The following is a 20,591-nucleotide window of genomic DNA, read 5'->3' on the forward strand; positions in this document are numbered from 1 at the left end:
CTGTTCTGTTTTCCCTTTTTTTGTTTTTTCACTTTTCCTTGTTACCTGAATTCATTTATTTGGCTTACCCAGAAACACCGTGAGAGGAATGAATTGCAGTGTCAGTTATTCACATCTTAGCAGATAGTAAGGCAACCCCGAATGAAGCTCTGGAGTAGAGCCTCTGGGGAATCCGGAGAACTAGATAGAGAGGAGGCCGAAAGGAGCAGGGACAGCAAGGGCAAGGTCAGCTGAGCTCCCCGTACAATGAAGCCAAGGGCACAAGGGCAAACTACAGCTTGTCTCTGGGGCAGTAACATCATCCTGAGGCTGCTGGCCTGGGCTGGCTCCAGCTTTAACTTAGCAAGAATCTGGCTGGAGATTAATGTCTTCTCCTGAGGATCCAGGCCTCCCCTCCCCAGGCCTCTCAGAGAAGTCAAAGTTGAGGCAATAAGAGAGAGGATACTGCTATGTCCATCTAGACAGGAAGGTAGCTATGTTAGTTGAGCTCCTTCTCATTTAATCTTCCCCATAGTTCTGATAAGCAGTACCATTATGATCCCCATCTTCCAGATGAGGAAACTGAGGCTTGGAGAGGTGAAGCCCAATTGCCCACAGCTTAAGATCAGCAAATGATGGGCCCAGGATTGGATGGCCCTAACAATACAAGGTAGAACTGTAACAGAGAAGAACAAACCTGACTCCACATTGGCTCTGTTGCCTGGGCTTAGCCATGCAGGCTCTGCACCTTTGTCTCATCCAACAGGAAAAGAATGATGCTTACAGCCTGAAATATACATAATAACCCTTTCTCAAGGCTCTGCCTCCCAAGCTTGACCATTAAAGGCGTAACACTTTTCATTCATATAGAGATAAAAATTTGCAGAACAGAAAATAACATTTGTCTTGTGGAAGGTTTACAGGAACATCTGACCAGTCCCACGTGGTCAGCTGCAGGAACAAAGGATTATCACATCCCCACCGAGGTCTGGCTGGTACCAAGAGGTCTGCAACAACCAGCCACACCCCGCTTCCCTTTTAGTATAAAAGAAGCCTGAATTCTAATAACTCAGGTAAGATGATTCTTTGGGACACGGGTCCCCCATCTTCTCGGCCTGCTGGCTTTCTGAATAAACTCGCTATTCCTTGCCCAACACCTCGTCCCCTGTCGTGCAGGGGAGCAGTACAAGCTTGGACTCAGTAACAGAACTGGCCCTTTTCCCCCAGCTCCCCTTTTCAACATGAACCAAACTTGAGTTTGAAGGATGAGCCTCTGATAGTGGGACTTCTGGCCTCATCAATGGGCGGCAGAGAAGACTCAAAGTCAGCCATATGCTGAGGCTGGCGAGAGCCAGTAATGCAACATCTGGGAGGCATTCAACAACCAATCATGGAATTAACCAATTCCACATTCAGTGATAAGTCAGTAGCCTGAAATGGGTCATGGTGGGAATATTTACACCAAGGCAAATGCTGTAAACCGGAGCTTCCCTTCCCTCGCCCACCGCTGCTGAGAATCGGCTGAGGAACCTTCACCAGCATACCTCTGACCAGGACCCCCTGGAGCATGACCAAACCTGCCCGTCTTGCTGTCACCCACCACCTTCCCTTTTACACCTTTCACATCAACCCCATGGCTGCCCTCCTCCCCAGCCAAGAGGTCTTGAGGACAGGGTCACGTGTAGGTCCCCTCCCAGCTGACCACAGCACCCCCATGCTGAGTGTGCTGCCCACAGTCGGCTGAGACCAGTGAATAAACAAGATCAAACGTGACCCTAAGAGGCCACACCGGCTTTCGTAATATAAAACAAAGAATAACATTTGAGATCACTTTCAGTGGACGATAATTTTGCTGGCTTCCTTGGAAAAAGATTTATATCCTTTAAAATGCAACCTCAATCCTCCCCTCCCAGGAGGCTACCTGGGCCACTGGCCTGGTGAACCCCCTGCCCCAGCCCCCCAAGCACTCACAGAAGGTCACTCCTCAGCCTCAAATCCACCTCCCAGAAACAGAGTCACCTTTTGAGGATCACTTGCCTCCTCTGCTAGACTGGGGATTCCCAGGCGCTGGAGCTCCCCGGCACAGGGCTGACATCCGAGAGGCATTCAACAAATGACCATGCAATTAATCAGCACAGTCACCCTCTCCCTCCCTTTTTCTCTCACCTCCTTTTTCCCTGGTCTGATTTTCTCCCTCCCACACTGGTGCCCGGCACACAGCTGAGCCAAGACCCTCCTTCCGTGAGTTATTTCCTCAGCTTGGGCAAGCTCTGCCTCAGCAGTCTTGGGAGCCTGTGACCACGGAGTGTGACCGGCCCAGAGCCCCCACTGTTTCCACTTGAGCCAAGTTCAAGGCCGCTTCCAGCTGGCGCAAGCCTCCCTGTGGCCACACCCTGCTCCCTCCCTCAGAAGGCTCCCCTGACTGCTTTGGGAGGACTAGGGTGGAGATAGAGTCCCAAGGCCTGGACTCCAACCTGGCTCAGCTGGTGATGGGCCCCCCTCTCTGCCTATAATTCTAGCATTCCCATCCCATCCCGGCCCAGCTGTGGCTGGAAAAGTTGAGGCAGGAGTTGTGAAGTGACTGACACTCCGACCACAGTGTCGGGCTGTGGAAAGTGCTCTGCTGGGGCACAGGTGGGGGACCTGGGAACAGCACTGGGATCTCTCTTTTCTTCCTCCTGGGTTTGGGAAAACACAAGATATTAAACTCTACTGTATGTATAACAATAACAACAATACCCACCACTTACATAGCACTTCCTATGGGCCAGGCTCTGTTCTCAGAACTTTACATGCATTAATTCATTTCATCCTTGCGATAACACTCTGAGGCGGATAGTTATTATCTCTATGTTACCTGTGAGGAAACTGAGTCACAGAGGGGCTAGGGAACATGCCCAAGGGCACACAGCTAGTAAGTAGCAGAGCTGGGATTTGAACCCAGGCCCAGAGTCTGGGCTAGCTCATTAAAAGACAGGGGTGAAGGTTGGGGACTAGAGACGGAGAGTGACAGGAGACCAGGCTGCCATCGCTCAGGATGCTTGAATGGAAGGCTGGTTGTGGGACTGATGGTACGTGAATAGAAAACAGGAAAAGGAACTGGGAGCCACACAAGGACAGGAGGAAAGAGGTCCAGGGCCATGGGAACGGCACACAGGGAGAGAATTCAGGAATGACCAACTCAGGGGGCACAGGTTGGGTCTCTGCTCCACTGCTCAGTTTGGGATGCTCTTGGGCTTAAACCTTCGTGCAGCCCCAAGACAGAGGCAGGGCTTTCATCCTGAACCCTTGAATTCCACGAGGCTGTTTTCTCATCATAAAATAAATAACACTACAGCAAAGGATTTCGTGGGATTAAACGTGGTGCAGTTATTATAATGGCTAACACCATGGAGCCCTGACAGTGTGCTGGGTGCAGGGACAAGGAGCTTCACATATAGTATTTAATCCTCATATTTACCTTATAGAAATTAAACACTATCATTAGTCCCATTTTGTAGCTGAGAACACCGAGGCACAGAGATTAGGGAACTGGCCCAAGAGCAAGTGAGTAGTAGACCAGGAACTAAAACCCAGAGTCCATGCCCTTTCTTCCACCGTGCAGCATGGCTTAGTTCCCTGACCAGGAGTTAAAACCATGCCCTCAGCAGTGAAAGCGCAGAGTCTTAACCACTGGACGGCCAGAGAATTCCCCAGAGTCCATGCTCTTAAACACTCAATTACACTGCCTCTCAAAGAAAATAACAAGTGAGTTGTGGTCCCTCCCCCCGCCGCTCCCCCACTTGCCCGCCAAGCTTTATATGTGTTAAGGTACTTACTGCTCTCACAACGACCTTTTGAGACAAGCACTATTGTTATTCCCATTTTACAAGTGAGGAACTGAGGCTCAGAGAGGGGGAGTAACATGCCCAAGGACACACAGCAAGTGTACTGCAGGATTAGAAATCAAGCCCCAGCAGTTGGCTCTAGATCTGGAGCCTTGAACCACACACTGCGAGCTGCTGTGAGCCCTCGAAGACTCACAGGACCAACAGCTGCCCCCTGCACGGTCCCCCTTGGGAAGCATGGCATTTGGATTCATTGTGATGTATAAAACACAATGAAAACAATACAAACCAGTCCTGACACTTACATGAGGCTCTTTTATACCCTGGTCCTTGCAAGTCTTCCTGGCTTCCCTGTGAGGAGGGGAGCAGGTGTCCCCTCCCCAGTTTCACAGGAAGCCCAGGGCCTCACCACAAACCAGGCAGAGCTGACCCTACAGCGCTGATCACTGAGCCCTGGACCACTGCACACACTCTCCCTCTTTACGTTTTTAACATGCCTTTTTCCTGATTACAAAAGTAATGTATGCTCAATGTAAAATGTGAAAATACAAGAAGAAAAATAGAAAAGAGGCTAAAAATCTCCCCATAATCCTACCTCCCTCCAAAATAACCCTTGGGAACATATTGGTGTATCTTGCCTTTTTCATGCCCAGAGCCCCCATCTCCTGCACTAACCTTCCCTAGGTTTGTGGAGTCACAGAGCCTGGCTGGAAGAGAGTGGCCTTGTCCGGTCCCCGCCAGGCAGGGGGCCCCTTGCAGCCTCCTGATAGACATGCTGCCTCCTACTCCCTGAGATCCGTGAGACCCACCCACTCCCCACTCCCTGGGATCCCACATTACTCCATGTTTCCTGGCTCTTACCAGGAAACAGAGATGCTTGTGACATTGATGAAATCATAAGAGCAACCCCTCCTCCCAAAGTTTGTTGCAATTAATAAAAACTAAGCAATTTTAGAGCCCGACTCTTCAAGGAGCTGCTGCTGAAGATTTTCACATCTTTCCTGAATTATTTTTGCCTTTTTTTGGGCCTCTCTTGTTGTCCAAAATTTCGCTACTCGAGCTCCTCGCGTTTGCATTTCAGCATTATGCTGGGGTCAAAATGAAATACCCACTCCACCGCCACCACCCCCAGGGAGGGTGGTACACTCAGCATGGTGCAGCATGGAAGAATAGACTATAGATTGGTCCAGTTCTTAATGGCTGAGTAACCCTGGGCAAATTACTTAACCTCTCTGAGCCTTAGGTTTCTCACCTATAAAATGCTTCCTGGTGGCATTTTTCTAATAATTAAATAAGTGCCTAGCACACATTGGTTCCCCTCCAGACCCTAAAATGACACTTGGCTCAAGCTGGGATGAATAAGAGGGGATCCTGGGACTGTTTGGGGCAGATGGAGGGGCTGAGAACTTGGCAGGAGTTGGGGGTAAAAAGAGAGGATGGGGGGTGCATAAGGAGAGAGTGTGGATGTGTGCTGGGAACCTCAGCCCTGGGAGGGGGACCCTTAAAGGCCATCTCATCTGTCCCCATCACAGTACAGCCCAGAGAGGAAAGGGAATGCCTGAGGTCACCCAGCCATGTCGGTACCAACTCTCAGGGATTTCCAGAATCCATGAAGCAGATTCTCAGAGCCGGAATCAAGGGGGCAAGGGGCCAGCAGACCACCTTACTCCCCAGCTGCTGGGGCAACTGCTCCAACAGCTGCCCTAGAGACAGAGCTCCACACTCACCCCGCTTAGCACCTGCCTCTCCCCACACTGTCCACACTCTCCGGGCCACTAGATCCAGTCTCAACCTGTGGCCCCTGTGTAGGGCCCACCCCATTCCGAGAGTTTCAGAAACCTACCAAGCCAGCCCCACTTGCCTAGGGATGTCCACCTCGCACCCAGGAGGAGAGCAGTAGCGCCTGGTCCTTCTTCCTCAGGGAAGTGCAGAGGGAGTGATTCTTCATAAGCTCTTCCCCTCCCTGGACAGCTTTCTGCACACATCCTGCCTTCCGGCTGGAACAAAGTACCTCTTTGTGCCTGCCCCAGACCCACCTCGGCTGCACAGCCACAAGCTGTTTCCCTCACTGAAAATGAGTCAGGCTCAAATGACTGTCCCCATGGAAGAACACCTCCCCCAAAGATAGTCTAATTACTTTGGAAAACATGTGTCCGCAACCACACTTCTCTGGAACGATTCCCCAGCAGCTGGGCCAAGGACAAGAACTGCCTCAGTCCAGACTTCCAGGCTTTCGCTTACCCTGTCCCCTATCTAGGTGGCCTTCCCAGCCTCCAGCTTCATTGGTCCTGGATACCTCCCCAGCAGGATTATACCCACTCCCTCATTCACCCCCAACTCTCCTTCTCTGACCATAACTCCCTCCAAGCAGTGCTGTGTCTGTTCCACCCACAGTGTCAGCGATATTCTCATCTCCTAGACCTTCTAGACCATCTTCCCTCTTTCCCCTTCCCTACTCCCCCTGCCACTCCCATCATGGCATGAATCTCCGCATAGCTAGCTGTCTGTTCACTTGTCTGCTCCCCTACTGGGTCACGAGCTCCCAGGGCAAGGACCATATCTGACCCACCAGCCTGAGTCCAGGGCCAGGCAAGAGCAGACTGAATGAACGAATATGTGTGTGCGACACACTGCCTGTCATATGCTTGGCAGTATGAGGGTACCTCTTCGCCAGGATGGCACCTGTGGTCCAGGGTCAATGTCTCAGCCACCTTCACCTCCAGCCCCACTGCCAGCCCGACACACAGTAGTTGCTTGGTGAATGCTCGTTGCCCCTACCTGAATTGAGCAGTAATAGAATAATGTCAGGTGGTTACAGGCACTGGCAATGGGGTCACACAGAGCTGGGCTTGAATCTGGCTATGTACCTGCTGTGTGACCTAGAGGTGGTGGCTTCACCTCTCTGAGCTGTGGTTTTCAGATCTTTTGCGGGTGTGAGGATGATACCTCCCTCAGACAGGCCTGAGAACTGAATGTCCCCAGAGAGGTGGACAAAGGCAGACATTTGCCTTTCTCTGGCATCGACAGGCCACAGGAGGCCAAGCCTGTGATGGGTTCTCACTCCCACAGAGGGAAGCAGGGGACCTTCCTAGTGGGTGGGTCTCCAGGCCAAATGCTAGTTACCAATAGGGAGAATAAGGCCATAGAGTCCTGCTTCCACCTTGGGGAACAACTAAGTTCTAGAACCTGGGCTCCTTCCTCACCCCCTTTTTAAAATTTAATTTAAAAATAATTTTTAGACTTGGCAAAAATTGTGCACAGAATTCCTGTTAACATCTTACAGAACCACAATACAATGATCTGAACCATGACACAATACTATTAACTAATCTGCAGACCTTATTCGAATGTCACCAATTGTCCCACTAATGTCCCTTCTCTGGTCCAGGATCTGAAGCAGAACCCCACCCTGCATTTTGTTGTTGTGTCTCCTTGGTCTCTCCATTCTGGGACAGTTCCTCAGTCTTGCTTTATCTTTCATGACCTGAAAGTTCTGAAGAGAACTGTAGAATGTCCCTAAATTTTGGTCTGATGCTTCTTCATGATTAGATTGAGGCTATGCATTTTGGGCAGGAACACCAGAGAAGTGACGTGTCCCTCTCAGCGCATGATTACCAGATGCACCTGATTTTAATATGGCTCATTACTGGCAATGTTAACTTTGATCACTTGGTAAGGTAGTGTCTGCCAGGTTTTTCCACCATGAAATTACTATGTATTCCTTTGTAATAAGCATCTCGTGGGGAGGTACTTTGAAACTATGCAAATATCCTGCTTCTTATCATACTTTTACCACTAACTTTAGCATCTACCAATGATGCTTTCTGACAACGATTATTACTGTGGTGTTTGCCAAATGGTCACTTTCTATTTCCATCATTCTTTCTATATTTTTTAATTAGAATTTTACTGTAAGAAAGTTAGCCTTTCTTCCTATTTATTTATTTATATCAGTATAGACTCATGAGTATTAATTTTATTTCATTATTATCATTATTTCTTTTGCTGTTCAAGCTGTCTCATCCTCTTTTGAAATATCTCAGACCATCTGCTTCCTGCTGACTTGATTTCCCAGCCACAGCACATCAAACACTCCCTGATGGGCAGGGCAGGTCACGGGGGCAGCTCAGAGTCTTTGCATGAGTGGTCAGGTTTCCCTGGAACCCACTGAGGCATCTTTCCAGCAAGAGCTGGGCCTTTTCCTGGAACAGGCAGGTTCCAGTCAGGGGAAGTCAGTCATGGCTCCAATGCCAGGGAGTTCCAGGAAGGGCTGGCCAGGTAGGCCCAGGTCCTTCCACTCCTCCCCAGTCTGTCATCCTGCTCTCCACCCCAATCCTGACCCGGCCCATAGCTGCACCGGCCAACCTCATGTCCTGAGATTTTCGTTCTCGACTCCCCCTTCTCTGCTCTGCTGCAGTGACAGTTGCTGAGAAGCCCAGGTGGCAGACAGTTGGGCAACACCTACTCAAATTCATACAGAGGAACTGCTCTCCACCTAAGAGAGAGCTACCAGCTGTCTTCCACTGGCTGCAAGGGCAGCCAAAGCAGTGACTGCAGTGCACTGCAGCAAGAGAAACTAGTCAGGGGGCAGCGGGACTTTCCCATGTGGGCTGCAGGGAGAGGGCTCTGAACTCATCTTCTCTGCTCTCTTTAAGATGTGCAAAGATTATCTTCCCTGGGAAGGGAGTAGACCCAGCCTCTGAAGCCACTCAGCCAGGATACACAGGCCTCTCCCACAGGACACAATGCCCTAAACTATAGGGTAGTGACCTTAAAATCTTTACTATTCTGTCATACTCCTAACTCACAGGACACATTTACTAATTACAGTGAAAAGGGGCATCATGTTTTCAAAACACCTGCTTCTCTCTTCAGCCAAGGACTGACTGTGAATCTGTCAAGCTTTTGCCTGCAGTCTGTCCTCCACGAGCCAGCTCCAGGCCTGTCTCCCCCCAGAAGCCTCCCCAAGTCTCTCCGGGCCTCCCTGATGCCCTGCTCTGAGCTTCCCGAGTCTGTAAGGGAATTATTATTCAGGGGCAAATCTGTCTCTCCATCATTCTGCAAATTCTCCAAGGTCAAGGGCCTTGTTCCTCTGCACGCAGAGTATCCAGTGCTACCCACACAGAACAGGAGCTAGAGAGGCGGCCAGTTGATTTGCTGATGGAGCCCAGCCAGCACTTGACAAAGTGGCTTTTAGATGAAAGAGCCCCGGTTTGGCCCTGCCTCAGCCTCTGTCTCACTTGCTGTCTCTTTCTCTCTATTTCTCTGTATTCCTTGGGCAAAGTTCACCCCATTCTGGGCTGAGCCCACAAGAGGGTCAGTCTGGTCCATCTCCAGGGTCTTAAAGTTGGAATTCCTAAATCACAAACTTGCCCCACGGTTTAGAAGTTCTGTTAGCGCCTGTGTCTAGTCACTTTGATTAGACGTTGTGTCAAAATCTCAGACCAGTTTCTTCCTATTATTCTCCATTGACGGCACAGCAGGAAGGAAATGTTCATCTCACCTCTTCCATTACCTCTTTCTGCGCCGCCCCCGCCAGCTGGCCCCCTCCAGCTGCCCCAGACATGTGTTGTCTCCCCTTTTGTACATCTGCCCAGGGTCTTGAGCTCAGGGCCTTGGGAGGGGGCTGCTTTCAGCTAAGGTGGGAGGGGGTATGTAATCTTTTCGCCACTTACCAGTCCCTTGCTGTGGTAAAAACATATCTGTTTGAAATCAACATATTTATTCATTTATCAAAATACCTTCAACCATATATTACATGAGCTAATGTAGTGGTTCTCCAGATGCCTTCTCTGTGGGTTAGGCCAAGCTGAGGTTATCACACCCATTTTGTAGATAGGGTTGCCAAGGGTCAGAGAGGGAATGTCACTTGCCCAGAAACCCACAGTTGATAGGAGCCCCTGGACTTTCTGATTCCCATGCCAGTGCTCTCTCGCCCATAATGTATGTGAATATTCTGTTTAATTCTTTGCTCCTTCCTTCTCCCTTCCCTCCAACTCAGATCTAGTTAGCTGTTCTAGGACAGAAATTATTTCTTACTCATCTGCGAATCCCTCACAGAAAAGCCCAGCCAGGGCTTGACATGCAGCAGACATGCAGTACAAGTGTACTGGGTGAACGTATGCTTCAACATTGAAAACTCCGCAGAATTACTTACTTTTACCTAAGACTGCTCCCAGTGCTGCTTGGACACAAAGACGCTACTCCCTGGGGCTTCTCTGGAGAGCGGTTGTAGAGGGCTGGACCCGATGATGTCCATACTCCATCAGCTGGCACACTCTGTTGTTGGCTCTGGGACTTTGCCCATGAGGACATGACTGAACCCAGGATGCCTGGCCAGCCCGAGGTCAGGGACGGTAAACAGCAGCAGCTTGCACGTACCCTCGGGTTCCAAGCAAAGACAACATCATGTAGGGCTTGGAAACTGGTGCTCATAACGGAGGCTGGAAGTAGGTGGGAGGCATGGACGAGCTGAGCCGCCAGCTTTCTGTGGCCAGTTTCATTTCTGTGGAATTATTTTCTTTTAAACACTTTTAAGGTCTTGGAAACTGAGGAAGCTGACTGTTAAATCAACAGTTGAGAACTGAAAGGCTTGCCGACCACTCCTTCACCTTTTTACCCCATCTGCCCATCCAGGAGGCCCTCCCCACATGTATGTCCCAGGCCCAGGCAGCCTGACTCCTGCACTCCCACTCTCAGCCCGCAGCCAGTTGGCTGATTGCACCTTCCTTCCAAATCCAGATGTTTTCTCCTCACCACATATGTTTTATAGTTTAAGTTTTTTTATTATGGCAATTTTCAAACATACACTTCGAGAAAGTGCCAGAATAGTATAAAATAATTCCCATGTATCCATCACCCAGCTTCAACGATTATCAACTAGTGCTCAATCTTTTTACTTACACTCCCTCCCACTTACCCCTTCCTGTGTTATTTTGAAGCAGATACCAGACATCATATCATGTAAGCTGTAAATATTTGAGTATGTGTCCTTAAAAGATAAGGACTTTGACCACTGTCACACCTTAAAAAGTTAACACTAATTCCTTAATATCAAATATCCAGTCACTGGTCTCATAAATTTTTCCCTTCACCGTTTGTTTCTTCGATTCAGGATCCAAATAAGGTCCACGCACCGTTAGTGGTTGATATACATTTTAAGTATTTTTAGATCTGTAGGTTCCCTCTCCACCTCTATCGTCTTGCTTCTCCTTGCAACTTGGTTGTTCATCCTGTACATAAAGTTCCCGGAGTCTGGGTTGTGCCGGTTGCATCCTCATGGTGCTCTTTAACACGCTTCTCTGCTCTCTGTATTTCCTGTGAATTGGAAGTGGGAGGTTTGATCAGATTCAGGTTTGCAACTTCACAGGTAGTTCTGTTCTTCCCTCAGGAGGCACGTACTGTGTGGTCCGCTGCCCTTCTTGCGAGGTGAGTGGCACTGGTGCTCAGTGCCCAGCCCCATTCATTCTTTAGCACTTGTATAATGGTGCTGGCGCACCTTTGACGACTTACAGTCTCCTCCTGCACTCCTGCGCACCCCTGACCTTGCTCAAGCGTCTTCCTCCTGAATGGCTTCTTAGCTCCTGGCATTCCTTGGAACTTGGCCACCAGACTCCTGTCAAGGACACACAGTACCACACAGAGCTGGGCATAATAAGCAGGGGACGGCACAAATTCCACCTGAAACATCCCAGGTAGGGGGATGTTCTTGGGGGACGGGAGGCCGAGCTATCATCACAATGTGAACCCTGACTCCTCCAACTAAAAAAAGAAAATTCTCAGAGGGCAGACAGCAGAAGCAAGAAGAACGACAATCCTGCAGCCTGTGGAACAAAAACCACATTCACAGAAAGACAGACAAGATTAAAAGGTAGAGGGCTATGTACCAGATGAAGGAACAAGATAAAACCCCAGAAAAACAACTAAATGAAGTGGAGACAGGCAACCTTCCAGAAAAAGAATTCAGAATAATGATAGTGAAGATGATCCAGGACTTTGGAAAAAGAATGGAGGCAAAGATTGAGAAGATGCAAGAAAGGCTTAACAAAGATCTAGAAGAATTAAAGAACAAACAAACAGGGGCTTCCCTGCTGGCGCAGTGGTTGAGAATCCGCCTGCCAATGCAGGGGACACAGGTTCGAGCCCTGGTCTGGGAAGATCCCACATGCCGCGGAGCAACTAGGCCCGTGAGCCACAATTACTGAGCCTGCGTGTCTGGAGCCTGTGCTCCGCAAGAAGAGAGGCCGCGATAGTGAGAGGCCCGCGCACCGCAATGAGGAGTGGCCCCCACTTGCCGCAACTAGAGAAAGCCCTTGCACAGAGGCGAAGACCCAACACATCCATAAATAAATAAAAATTAATTTAAAAAAAAAGAACAAACAGAGATGAACAATACAATAACTGAAATGAAAAATACACTAGAAGGAATCAACAGCAGAATAACTGAGGCAGAAGAACGGATAAGTGACCTGGAAGACAGAATGGTGGCATTCACTGCTGCAGAACAGAGTAAAGAAAAAAGAATGAAAAGAAATGAAGACAGCCTAAGAGACCTCTGGGACAACATTAAACGCAACAACATTTACATTATAGGGGTCCCAGAAGGAGAAGAGAGAGAGAAAGGACCAGAGAAAATATTTGAAGAGATTATAGTAGAAAACTTCCCTAACATGGGAAAGAAAATAGCCACCCAAGTCCAGGAAGTGCAGAGAGTCCCATACAGGATAAACCCAAGGAGAAACACACCGAGACACATAGTAATCAAATTGGCAAAACTTAAAGACAAAGAAAAATTATTGAAAGCAGCAAGGGAAAAATGACAAATAACATACAAGGGAACTCGCATAAGGTTAACAGCTGATTTCTCAGCAGAAACTCTACAAGCCAGAAGGGAGTGGCATGATATACTTAAAGCGATGAAAGGGAAGAGCCTACAACCAAGATTACTCTACCCGGCAAGGATCTCATTCAGATTCAATGGAGAAATCAAAAGCTTTACAGACAAGCAAAAGCTAAGAGAATTCAGCACCACCAAACCAGCTCTACAACAAATGCTTAAGGAACTTCTCAAAGTAGGAAACACAAGAGAAGAAAAGCACCTACAAAAACAAACCCAAAACAATTAAGAAAATGGTCATAGGAACATACATATTGATAATTACCTTAAACGTGAATGGATTAAATGCTCCAACCAAAAGACACAGGCTTGATGAATGGGTACAAAAACACGACCCATATATATGCTGTCTACAAGAGACCCACTTCAGACCTAGAGACACATACAGACTGAAAGTGAGGGGATGGAAAAAGATATTCCATGCAAATGGAAGTCAAAAGAAAGCTGGAGTAGCAACACTCATATCAGATAAAATAGACTTTAAAATAAAGAATGTTACAAGAGACAAGGAAGGACACTACATAATGATCAAGGGATCAATCCAAGAAGAAGATATAACAATTATAAATATATATGCACCCAACATAGGAACACCTCAATACATAAGGCAACTGCTAACAGCTATAAAAGAGGAAATCGACAGTAACACAATAATAGTGGGGGACTTTAACACCTCACTTTCACCAATGGACAGATCATCCAAAATGAAAATAAATAAGTAAACACAAGCTTTAAATGATACATTAAACAAGATGGACTTAATTGATATTCATAGGACACTCCATCCAAAAACAGCAGATTACACTTTCTACAATGAGGTATCACCTCACACCAGTTAGAATGGGCATCATCAGAAAATCTACAAACAACAAATGCTAGAGAGGGTGTGGAGAAAAGGGAACCCTCTTGCACTGTTGGTGGGAATGTAAACTGATACAGCCACTATAGAGAACAGTACGGACATTCCTTAAAAAACTAAAAATAGAATTACCATATGATCCAGCAATCCCACTACCGGGCATACACCCAGAGAAAACCACAATTCAAAAAGACACATGCACCCCAATGTTCATTGCAGCACTATTTACAATAGCCATGTCATGGGAGCAACCTAAATGCCCATCGACAGACGAATGGATAAAGAAGATGTGGTACATATATACAATGGAATATTACTCAGCCATAAAAAGGAACGAAATTGGGTCATCTGTAGAGACATGGATGGATCTAGAGGCTGTCATACAGAGTGAAGTAAGTCAGAAAGAGAAAAACGAATATCATATATTAACGCATATATGTGGAACCTAGAAAAGTGGTACAGATGAACCGGTTTGCAGGGCAGAAATTGAGACACAGATGTAGAGAACAAACGTATGGACACCAAGGGGGGAAAGCGGCAGGGGGTGGGGGTGGGGGTGTGATGAACTGGGAGATTGGGATTGACATGTATACACTGATGCGCATAAAATGGATGACTAACAAGAACCTGCTGTATAAAAAAAATTAAATTAAATTAAAAAGTTTTTTTAAAAGAGATTTAAAAAGCAGAGGAAAAAATAAATAAAAAATAAAATAAGAAAATTCTCAACAGGTGAGGTCAAGTGTAACTCAGAGTCAGCTGAGATCACACTGTCCTTTGAAACGGAATGAAATGGGCTTGCCTCCAGCAGGGAACTGCCCCTGCTAAAATTCCCAGGAGCTTATGTTGTCACGGTCACTTCGAGCTCTGAGTCTTTGTAACCTTGAACTCCCCAGCCCACTCACAGGTCACCTCCCACAGCTGTTCCCTGCCCCAGCAGATCCAGGAGTGGGACTCACCCTCGTCACTCGACTTTGTCTCCTCAAAATCATTCACATGACTCATTTGTGAGCATGACAGATATTCCTTAGGTTTGGGGCAATGGTTGGGTTTCAAGTTGCCATGTGCCTGGGCCACTCTTCATCCTCTGACTCCCCTCCCCACAGACACCCTCCCCTCATTAGTGAAGATCAGCCTCTGTAATGCCTCAGGTCTCACCCAACAGCACAGAAGACCTGGCAGAGGCTCTGAGATGCCACCCTACCCTGTCCCCATTCTCACCCAGTCCCTAGGGGTAGAAGGGAAAAGTGTGGTGATACATATTCCTCCCCCTTAGAACTTCATTTTTGTGACGACAGATTTCTGGGCAATGTGGCAAAGCCTTGGACTCCCTCTCAGAATAATATTTTTAAAAACACAAAACAAAATATGTTAAAAATGAATTATAGTCCAGAACTGGAAACAATCCTAATTGCCCTTCAGTGGGCAAATGGTTCAACTAACTGCGTATGTGTCTACCATGGAATACTTCTCAAGGACAGAAAGGAACAAACTATTATCTACACAATTTGGATACATCTCAAGGGAATTATACATAATGAAAACAAGGCAATCTCAAAAGGTTACACACTTCTACAACCTTCTGAAAATATGTAAACCTTAAAAGGGTAGAGACTTCATTATATAACATTCTTGAAATGACAAAACTGTAGAGATGGGGAACAGAATAGTGGATGCCAGGGCTTGGGAAGGGAGAGGGAGGCAAGAGTCTGCCTATGAAAGAACAGCATGAGGGGTCCTTGTGGTGATGGAGTTGTCTGGGGGCACACATATCTACACATGTGATAAACTGCATATAAAACTGGTGAAATCTGAATAAGGTATGTGGGTGGATATAGCAATGTCAATTTGCTGGTTGTGACAATGTACAATAATTTTGCAACAGGTTACACTGGGAGAAACTAGGTGAAAGGTATACAGGATCTTTCTGTATTATTTTTTGCAAATGCAAGTCTACAATTATGCTAAGATAATTTTTTTTAAATGTAAAAAGTTATTCTGAAATGCAGTTCTTAAAGTATTTTAAAAACACATTTATGATATAGTAATATATGCATTTCATTATTGACACATTTAAAAAGATCTAGTGACAAATCTTACAACTACCATGACAGTGATGAATATAAATGATATTTTAAGATACCTGTGACAAGGTCCTGCTAATATTACTGTTTTGTTGCTTACATTCATAATCAAAGATGTTAATTTTGTCAGAGGTTAATGAAAATAAAAATGTAAATTTTCTTCCTATCCAAATTCAGGTTTCCCTGAGTCATATCATGCGCCCCCAAGTTAAGAACTCCTGCCTTGTTTAAAATGGCAGCTTGCCTCCTCCGTTTTACAAGCTATAATGAACACAGAGGGCAAAGAGTAGTAGAGGGAGTGTCTCTGGAAGAGGCGGTGGTCACACTGCATTGGTCATGGCAGGGTGGGGCATTTCTGAAACGTTAATCGATGTTTCCCCCTATTGACTTTCCCTCCACTCAAATAGCCAGAACTTAGGAAAGATCTTTGAATTTTCCTTGTCCTTAGAGTACAGGAGTTTGAGGAAATTAAGGTTCTCTTTCTATCCTACATCAAACTAAAATAATATTCCCCAGGCTGGGGAGATGATGAGAGGCCTGAGGGAAGCACGTCAATCTAGACGCTAGACTGACCCTGTGCTCTGCCTACCGGTCAGAGACCTGGGGTTTGTGCAATCCAGGGGTAGAGAGACATGGCACACGGTGAGTCCAAGGTGAGTACGGCCACAGGCAGCCCCATCCCTAGCTTGGCATAGAAGCAACAAAATGAACTGCCAGGCCTGAAGGTGCTGGCAGACCATACTGAGTGTGGATGTATAGGGCTGGTGACCAACAAAGAGGCAAGAAATGACGTCTAAGTGGAGGCCCATATGGACAGATTCTACCAAGAACCATGTGGCACGGTGCTTGCCTGGGCCTTGGCACTGACTGAATCTCTCAGACCTGATGCAATTCTGGGCAAAGGGTGACCCTCACACTGACTGATATTTATTTTCCATTATCCTGTGGATCGGAGTCTCAAAACAGAAAATAAGTTGTTCTAGAAAATATAATCCTATGTTCTTATATACTTGAGTTTGTGGTCAAGAGCTAGTGGCATAGCTCCTGCAGCAGGTGCTGTTGCTGGTGCTCCTATACTCTACCCTCACTTATACCTACTTAGTGTACACTGGCTGACTCCCTACTGAAAACACCCACGCTGCTCTGTCTGAGGGCTTGCTCTGTCTAACAAAGCCTGTTTCACCCCTGCCCACCAGTGCCGCACGCCGGAAGTTCCAGGGAAGTAATGCCTCTCGCCGCCTCAAGAGCCCTCAACCAATGACTGGGCCAGAAGTTCCAGGGAACCAACGCTTCCCGCTCCCTCAAGAGCCCTCAACCAATGGCTGTGGTGAGTTGTTACACATATAGCCCACATCCCTTGCCCTTTGGGTGAAATAACTCTCAGGTGTATGGTCTATACTGTTTTCTTGAATTTCTCCAATGGGATTACACTCCAGTTACCCACAGGTGTAACTGGGTTGATAACACATCCTTTAGGTGACCTTCCCTCCCCTGCCTCACTTCCCTACTATCCTGCCTGTGTCTCCATCTCCCAAATAAACTACTACTTGAACCACATGACATTGCCAATGGCTGACCTTCTTTGCCTTATTAAAAAAAAAAAAAAAGGCAACTTTATATAGTTCAAACTAAAATTTAGCTCAAATCTCTGTCTCTGGGTCTGCTAAGACATTTATCTATATACTCCATCCAAGAATTGTCCCCTTGAGTTGCCACCCAGCCACCTCTGCGGTGGATCAGTGGGAGGAAACTGCTGAACCAAATCCAGGAGAATGAACCCCTGAGATATAGAGAGGACCAGTCTGCCTCCTCAGGTTCCACAGGACAGTGGGTCTCAGGAGAGGTGAGGCAAAACAACACAGAGGCTGCTTCAGGTTGGGGATATGCTCCACCCAGATATTACATATCACAGTGGGAAGTGTAGCCATAAAATGAGGACACCATGAGATAATAAAATGCTGTAATTGGAAATGTGATGAAGTGTTTGGAAGCAGAAGCCCTGGGTGTGGGCTGAAAATCTGCAAAAAGGAACATTTGTATGATCTCAGGAAAGTGACTGTGAAAAGCACCAGGGCCCTATTTGGCCTGATTCCAGGCCTGTCTCCTAGAGAACTCAGTCCCTTGGAGGTGGAGGGCCCTGGGCATATAAATGGTCTGGAGAACACTTTGGCTAAATCAGAACCCCGAACATAGGGACTTCCCTGGTGGCACAGTGGTTAAGAAACTAAGCCCGTGCGCCACAACTACTGAGCCTGAGAGCCACAACTACTGAAGCCTGCACGCCTAGAGCCCATGCTCCACAACAAGAGGAGCCACCGCAATGAGAAGCCCGCGCACCACAACGAAGAGTAGCCCCAACTAGAGAAAGCCTGCGCGTAGCAACGAAGACCCAATGCAGCCAAAAATTAATAAACAAACAAACAAACAAATAAATAAGAGCCCCGAACATAACATAGCACGTTAACCACCCAGCAAAATTAATCTGCCTCCATGGCTCAGAGGGTGTGGGGACCACCCCACTAGGCAGCAGGGCAGGAGCAGAACTTGGACCAGAAGCCAGGCCTGTTTCCACCCGAGCAGATGCTTTTGCCTGTAACCCACAGGAGGAAAAGCATTAACCTAGCAGTCCACTGCACAAGTTACACAAAATAATAATTACCCCGACTACCCATAATGTGCTTTGATATTTTCAATTCTATTGTTTCACATTTCTTAAATGCTGGACATGACACATGAACTGATTTCACAACTCACTTCTGGGCGGTGACCCACAGTTTGAAATACTGCCCTTGAATGTATCCAGAAATGAAAGGATGTGGACAGTAATGCTAGGCTTCTCCTAAATACTGTGTATTTACCATCAGCCTCCATGTCCCATTCAAGGCTGCAGAGAATGTTGGGCTGGGCCACGAGAGCCTCTAAAATTCTGTAAAGTGGACATAGAGAACAGACTTATGGTTGCCAAGAGGGAAGGGGGGGGTTGGATTGGGAGTTTGGGATTAGCAGATGCAAACTACTATAGATAAACGAGGACCTACTGTATAGCACAGGGAACTATATTCAATATCCTGGGATAAACCATAATGGAAAAGAATAGGAAAAAGAATTGTATATATATATATACATACATATATATGTGTATATATATGTATGTATATACAACTAATCACTTTGCTGTACAGCAGAAATTAACACAACATTGTAAATCAACTATACTTCAATAAATTAAAAAATAAAATAAAATAAAACTCCGTAAAGTGAAGGTGGTTCCTATTTCTTAATCCAGTGATTCAAACCAGGCATTGCCACTACTTTCACATTCTTTGCCACATCCCATACCACCTGTACTATGTATTATTGTGTGAATATTCTAAATCAACTCATCACTTTTTAAAACTTAAATACTCACACTAGCCTTGTCTTATGGAGTACTACTGGTAAAATCAAAGGTTTGGAGTTATTCCCTGATGCAAAGTAAAACAAAAACACAGTGATGAAAATAAAACATGCCTTCTGTGTTCCACGTTAAATCATAGAGCTAGTGGCCCTCCCTCCCCTGCTCTTTTCACAAGAAAATAATCCAGCCTCTGTATAGTTCAAGCTGTCCTTAACCCGTAGAAAGGCTTTGTCCTTCTGTCTGTCCACCTCTCCAATGATAATCAGCACTATTATCATGGCTAACGACATTTAAACTCATTTAATCTTCACACCAGCCCTATGAATTTCTCGGGTCACTCCATTTTACAGATGAGGAAGCAGGTATGGAGAGATCAGGCAGACTTGCCCATAGCTAGGAAGTGATGGAGCCAGGTTTTGAACACAGGTCGTCTAACAGCAGAGCCTATGTGCCTAACTACTGTGTTGTACTGCCCCCCTCTGAAGGTGCCCATCCCTAATGTCAGCCCTAGTGTTGCCTCTTACAGGACAGCTTCCTGGACTACCCGTCCCATAATATTGTTCTTCCTCTATTCCCAAAGCACTCACTTCTTGCCTGTTTAATTCATTTGTAGGTTAATCATAAACTACTTGGAGACACTGCCTCTACCAGGCTGGGAGCCTCGAAAGGACGGCTACATGTTATTCTTCTGTGTATCTCTGCGTCCAACAGCCTGTCTGAGGCATTGGAGGCCTTCAGTGTCTCTTGGGCCCTGTGATCTCTCCTTGTTATTTAACAAACACCCAGCACTCTCTGCAAGTCTCCAGCTCACAGGCTGGTTTCCAGTAAACCCTGGGAACAGTCAAAGGGTAGGGAAGATGAGTCAGAGACAATAGAATCAAGGGGTCTTAACCTGGGTCCACAGATTCCCAATGGACCCACGCCTAGTATGCAGGAGGTCTCTGAACTTAAATGGGAACAAGATTACATCCTTATTTTCACTGGCCTCTGATGGAAATTCAGCATTTCCTTCAAATGGAATTCGACCTGTGACTTTGTCACCAGTAAAGTCACTGATAGTTTCATTTCACATCACTATTATAGCAGACAATCTCAAAATATTTATACTCATCATTTCCTGGAAATTCTGGTCGTTTTCAGACTCACTGCTATATCTTGTATTTAAGACATCGGTAAAGAAACACATATATAGCATATACCATGCCACAGTAGGAAAAAATATCTTAGATCTGTATTTTAATAGGATTGGCATTTCTTGGCAATTTCAATAGGATCAGTAATCTTATGTGTTTTATTTTATACTTTTAAAAACATTATTTTGAGATGGGCCCATAGGCTTCACCAGACAGCCAGTGGAAGCCACGGTACAAAAAAAGGTTAAGAGCTGGGTTTGGAGCAAGACAGATCTGAGTTCAAACCTTAATTCTGCCATTTACAAACCAAGTTACCTGGGCCTCAGTTCCCTCATCTGTATAATGGGGATTACTACTTACCTTACTGAGTTAGCATCTAGCATCTGAATAAAGGTGATATCCAAACCCAGCCTAGA

At 46.5% G+C, this 20,591-nt stretch overlaps 1 protein-coding gene across 9 annotated transcripts in view; it reads right to left on the minus strand.

Annotated features, from left to right (window-relative positions):
- ACKR2 (atypical chemokine receptor 2) overlaps nt 1–20,591 on the minus strand; it is a 48,750-nt gene that overhangs the window by 6,078 nt on the left and 22,081 nt on the right. Inside the window, exon 1 of one of the 9 annotated variants that reach the window (XM_036869990.1) lies at nt 9,964–10,216. The exons of 2 other annotated variants lie outside the window; for them this stretch is intronic. Coding sequence is in view for 1 of the 7 variants with exons in the window: in XM_036869987.1 (XP_036725882.1) it covers nt 2,017–2,074 (58 nt within the window). In the remaining 6 variants the exon portion in view is untranslated. Of the gene's footprint in view, nt 1–676; nt 1,866–1,950; nt 2,138–5,649; nt 5,783–9,963; nt 10,217–10,654; nt 11,124–20,591 lie in introns of those variants that run through there. 6 more of the 9 variants (XM_036869986.1, XM_036869987.1, XM_036869989.1 and 3 more) reach the window with 6 other exon arrangements.

The sequence above is a fragment of the Balaenoptera musculus genome, chromosome 11 (assembly GCF_009873245.2).
Source record: "Balaenoptera musculus isolate JJ_BM4_2016_0621 chromosome 11, mBalMus1.pri.v3, whole genome shotgun sequence".
Classification (NCBI taxonomy): domain Eukaryota; kingdom Metazoa; phylum Chordata; class Mammalia; order Artiodactyla; family Balaenopteridae; genus Balaenoptera; species Balaenoptera musculus.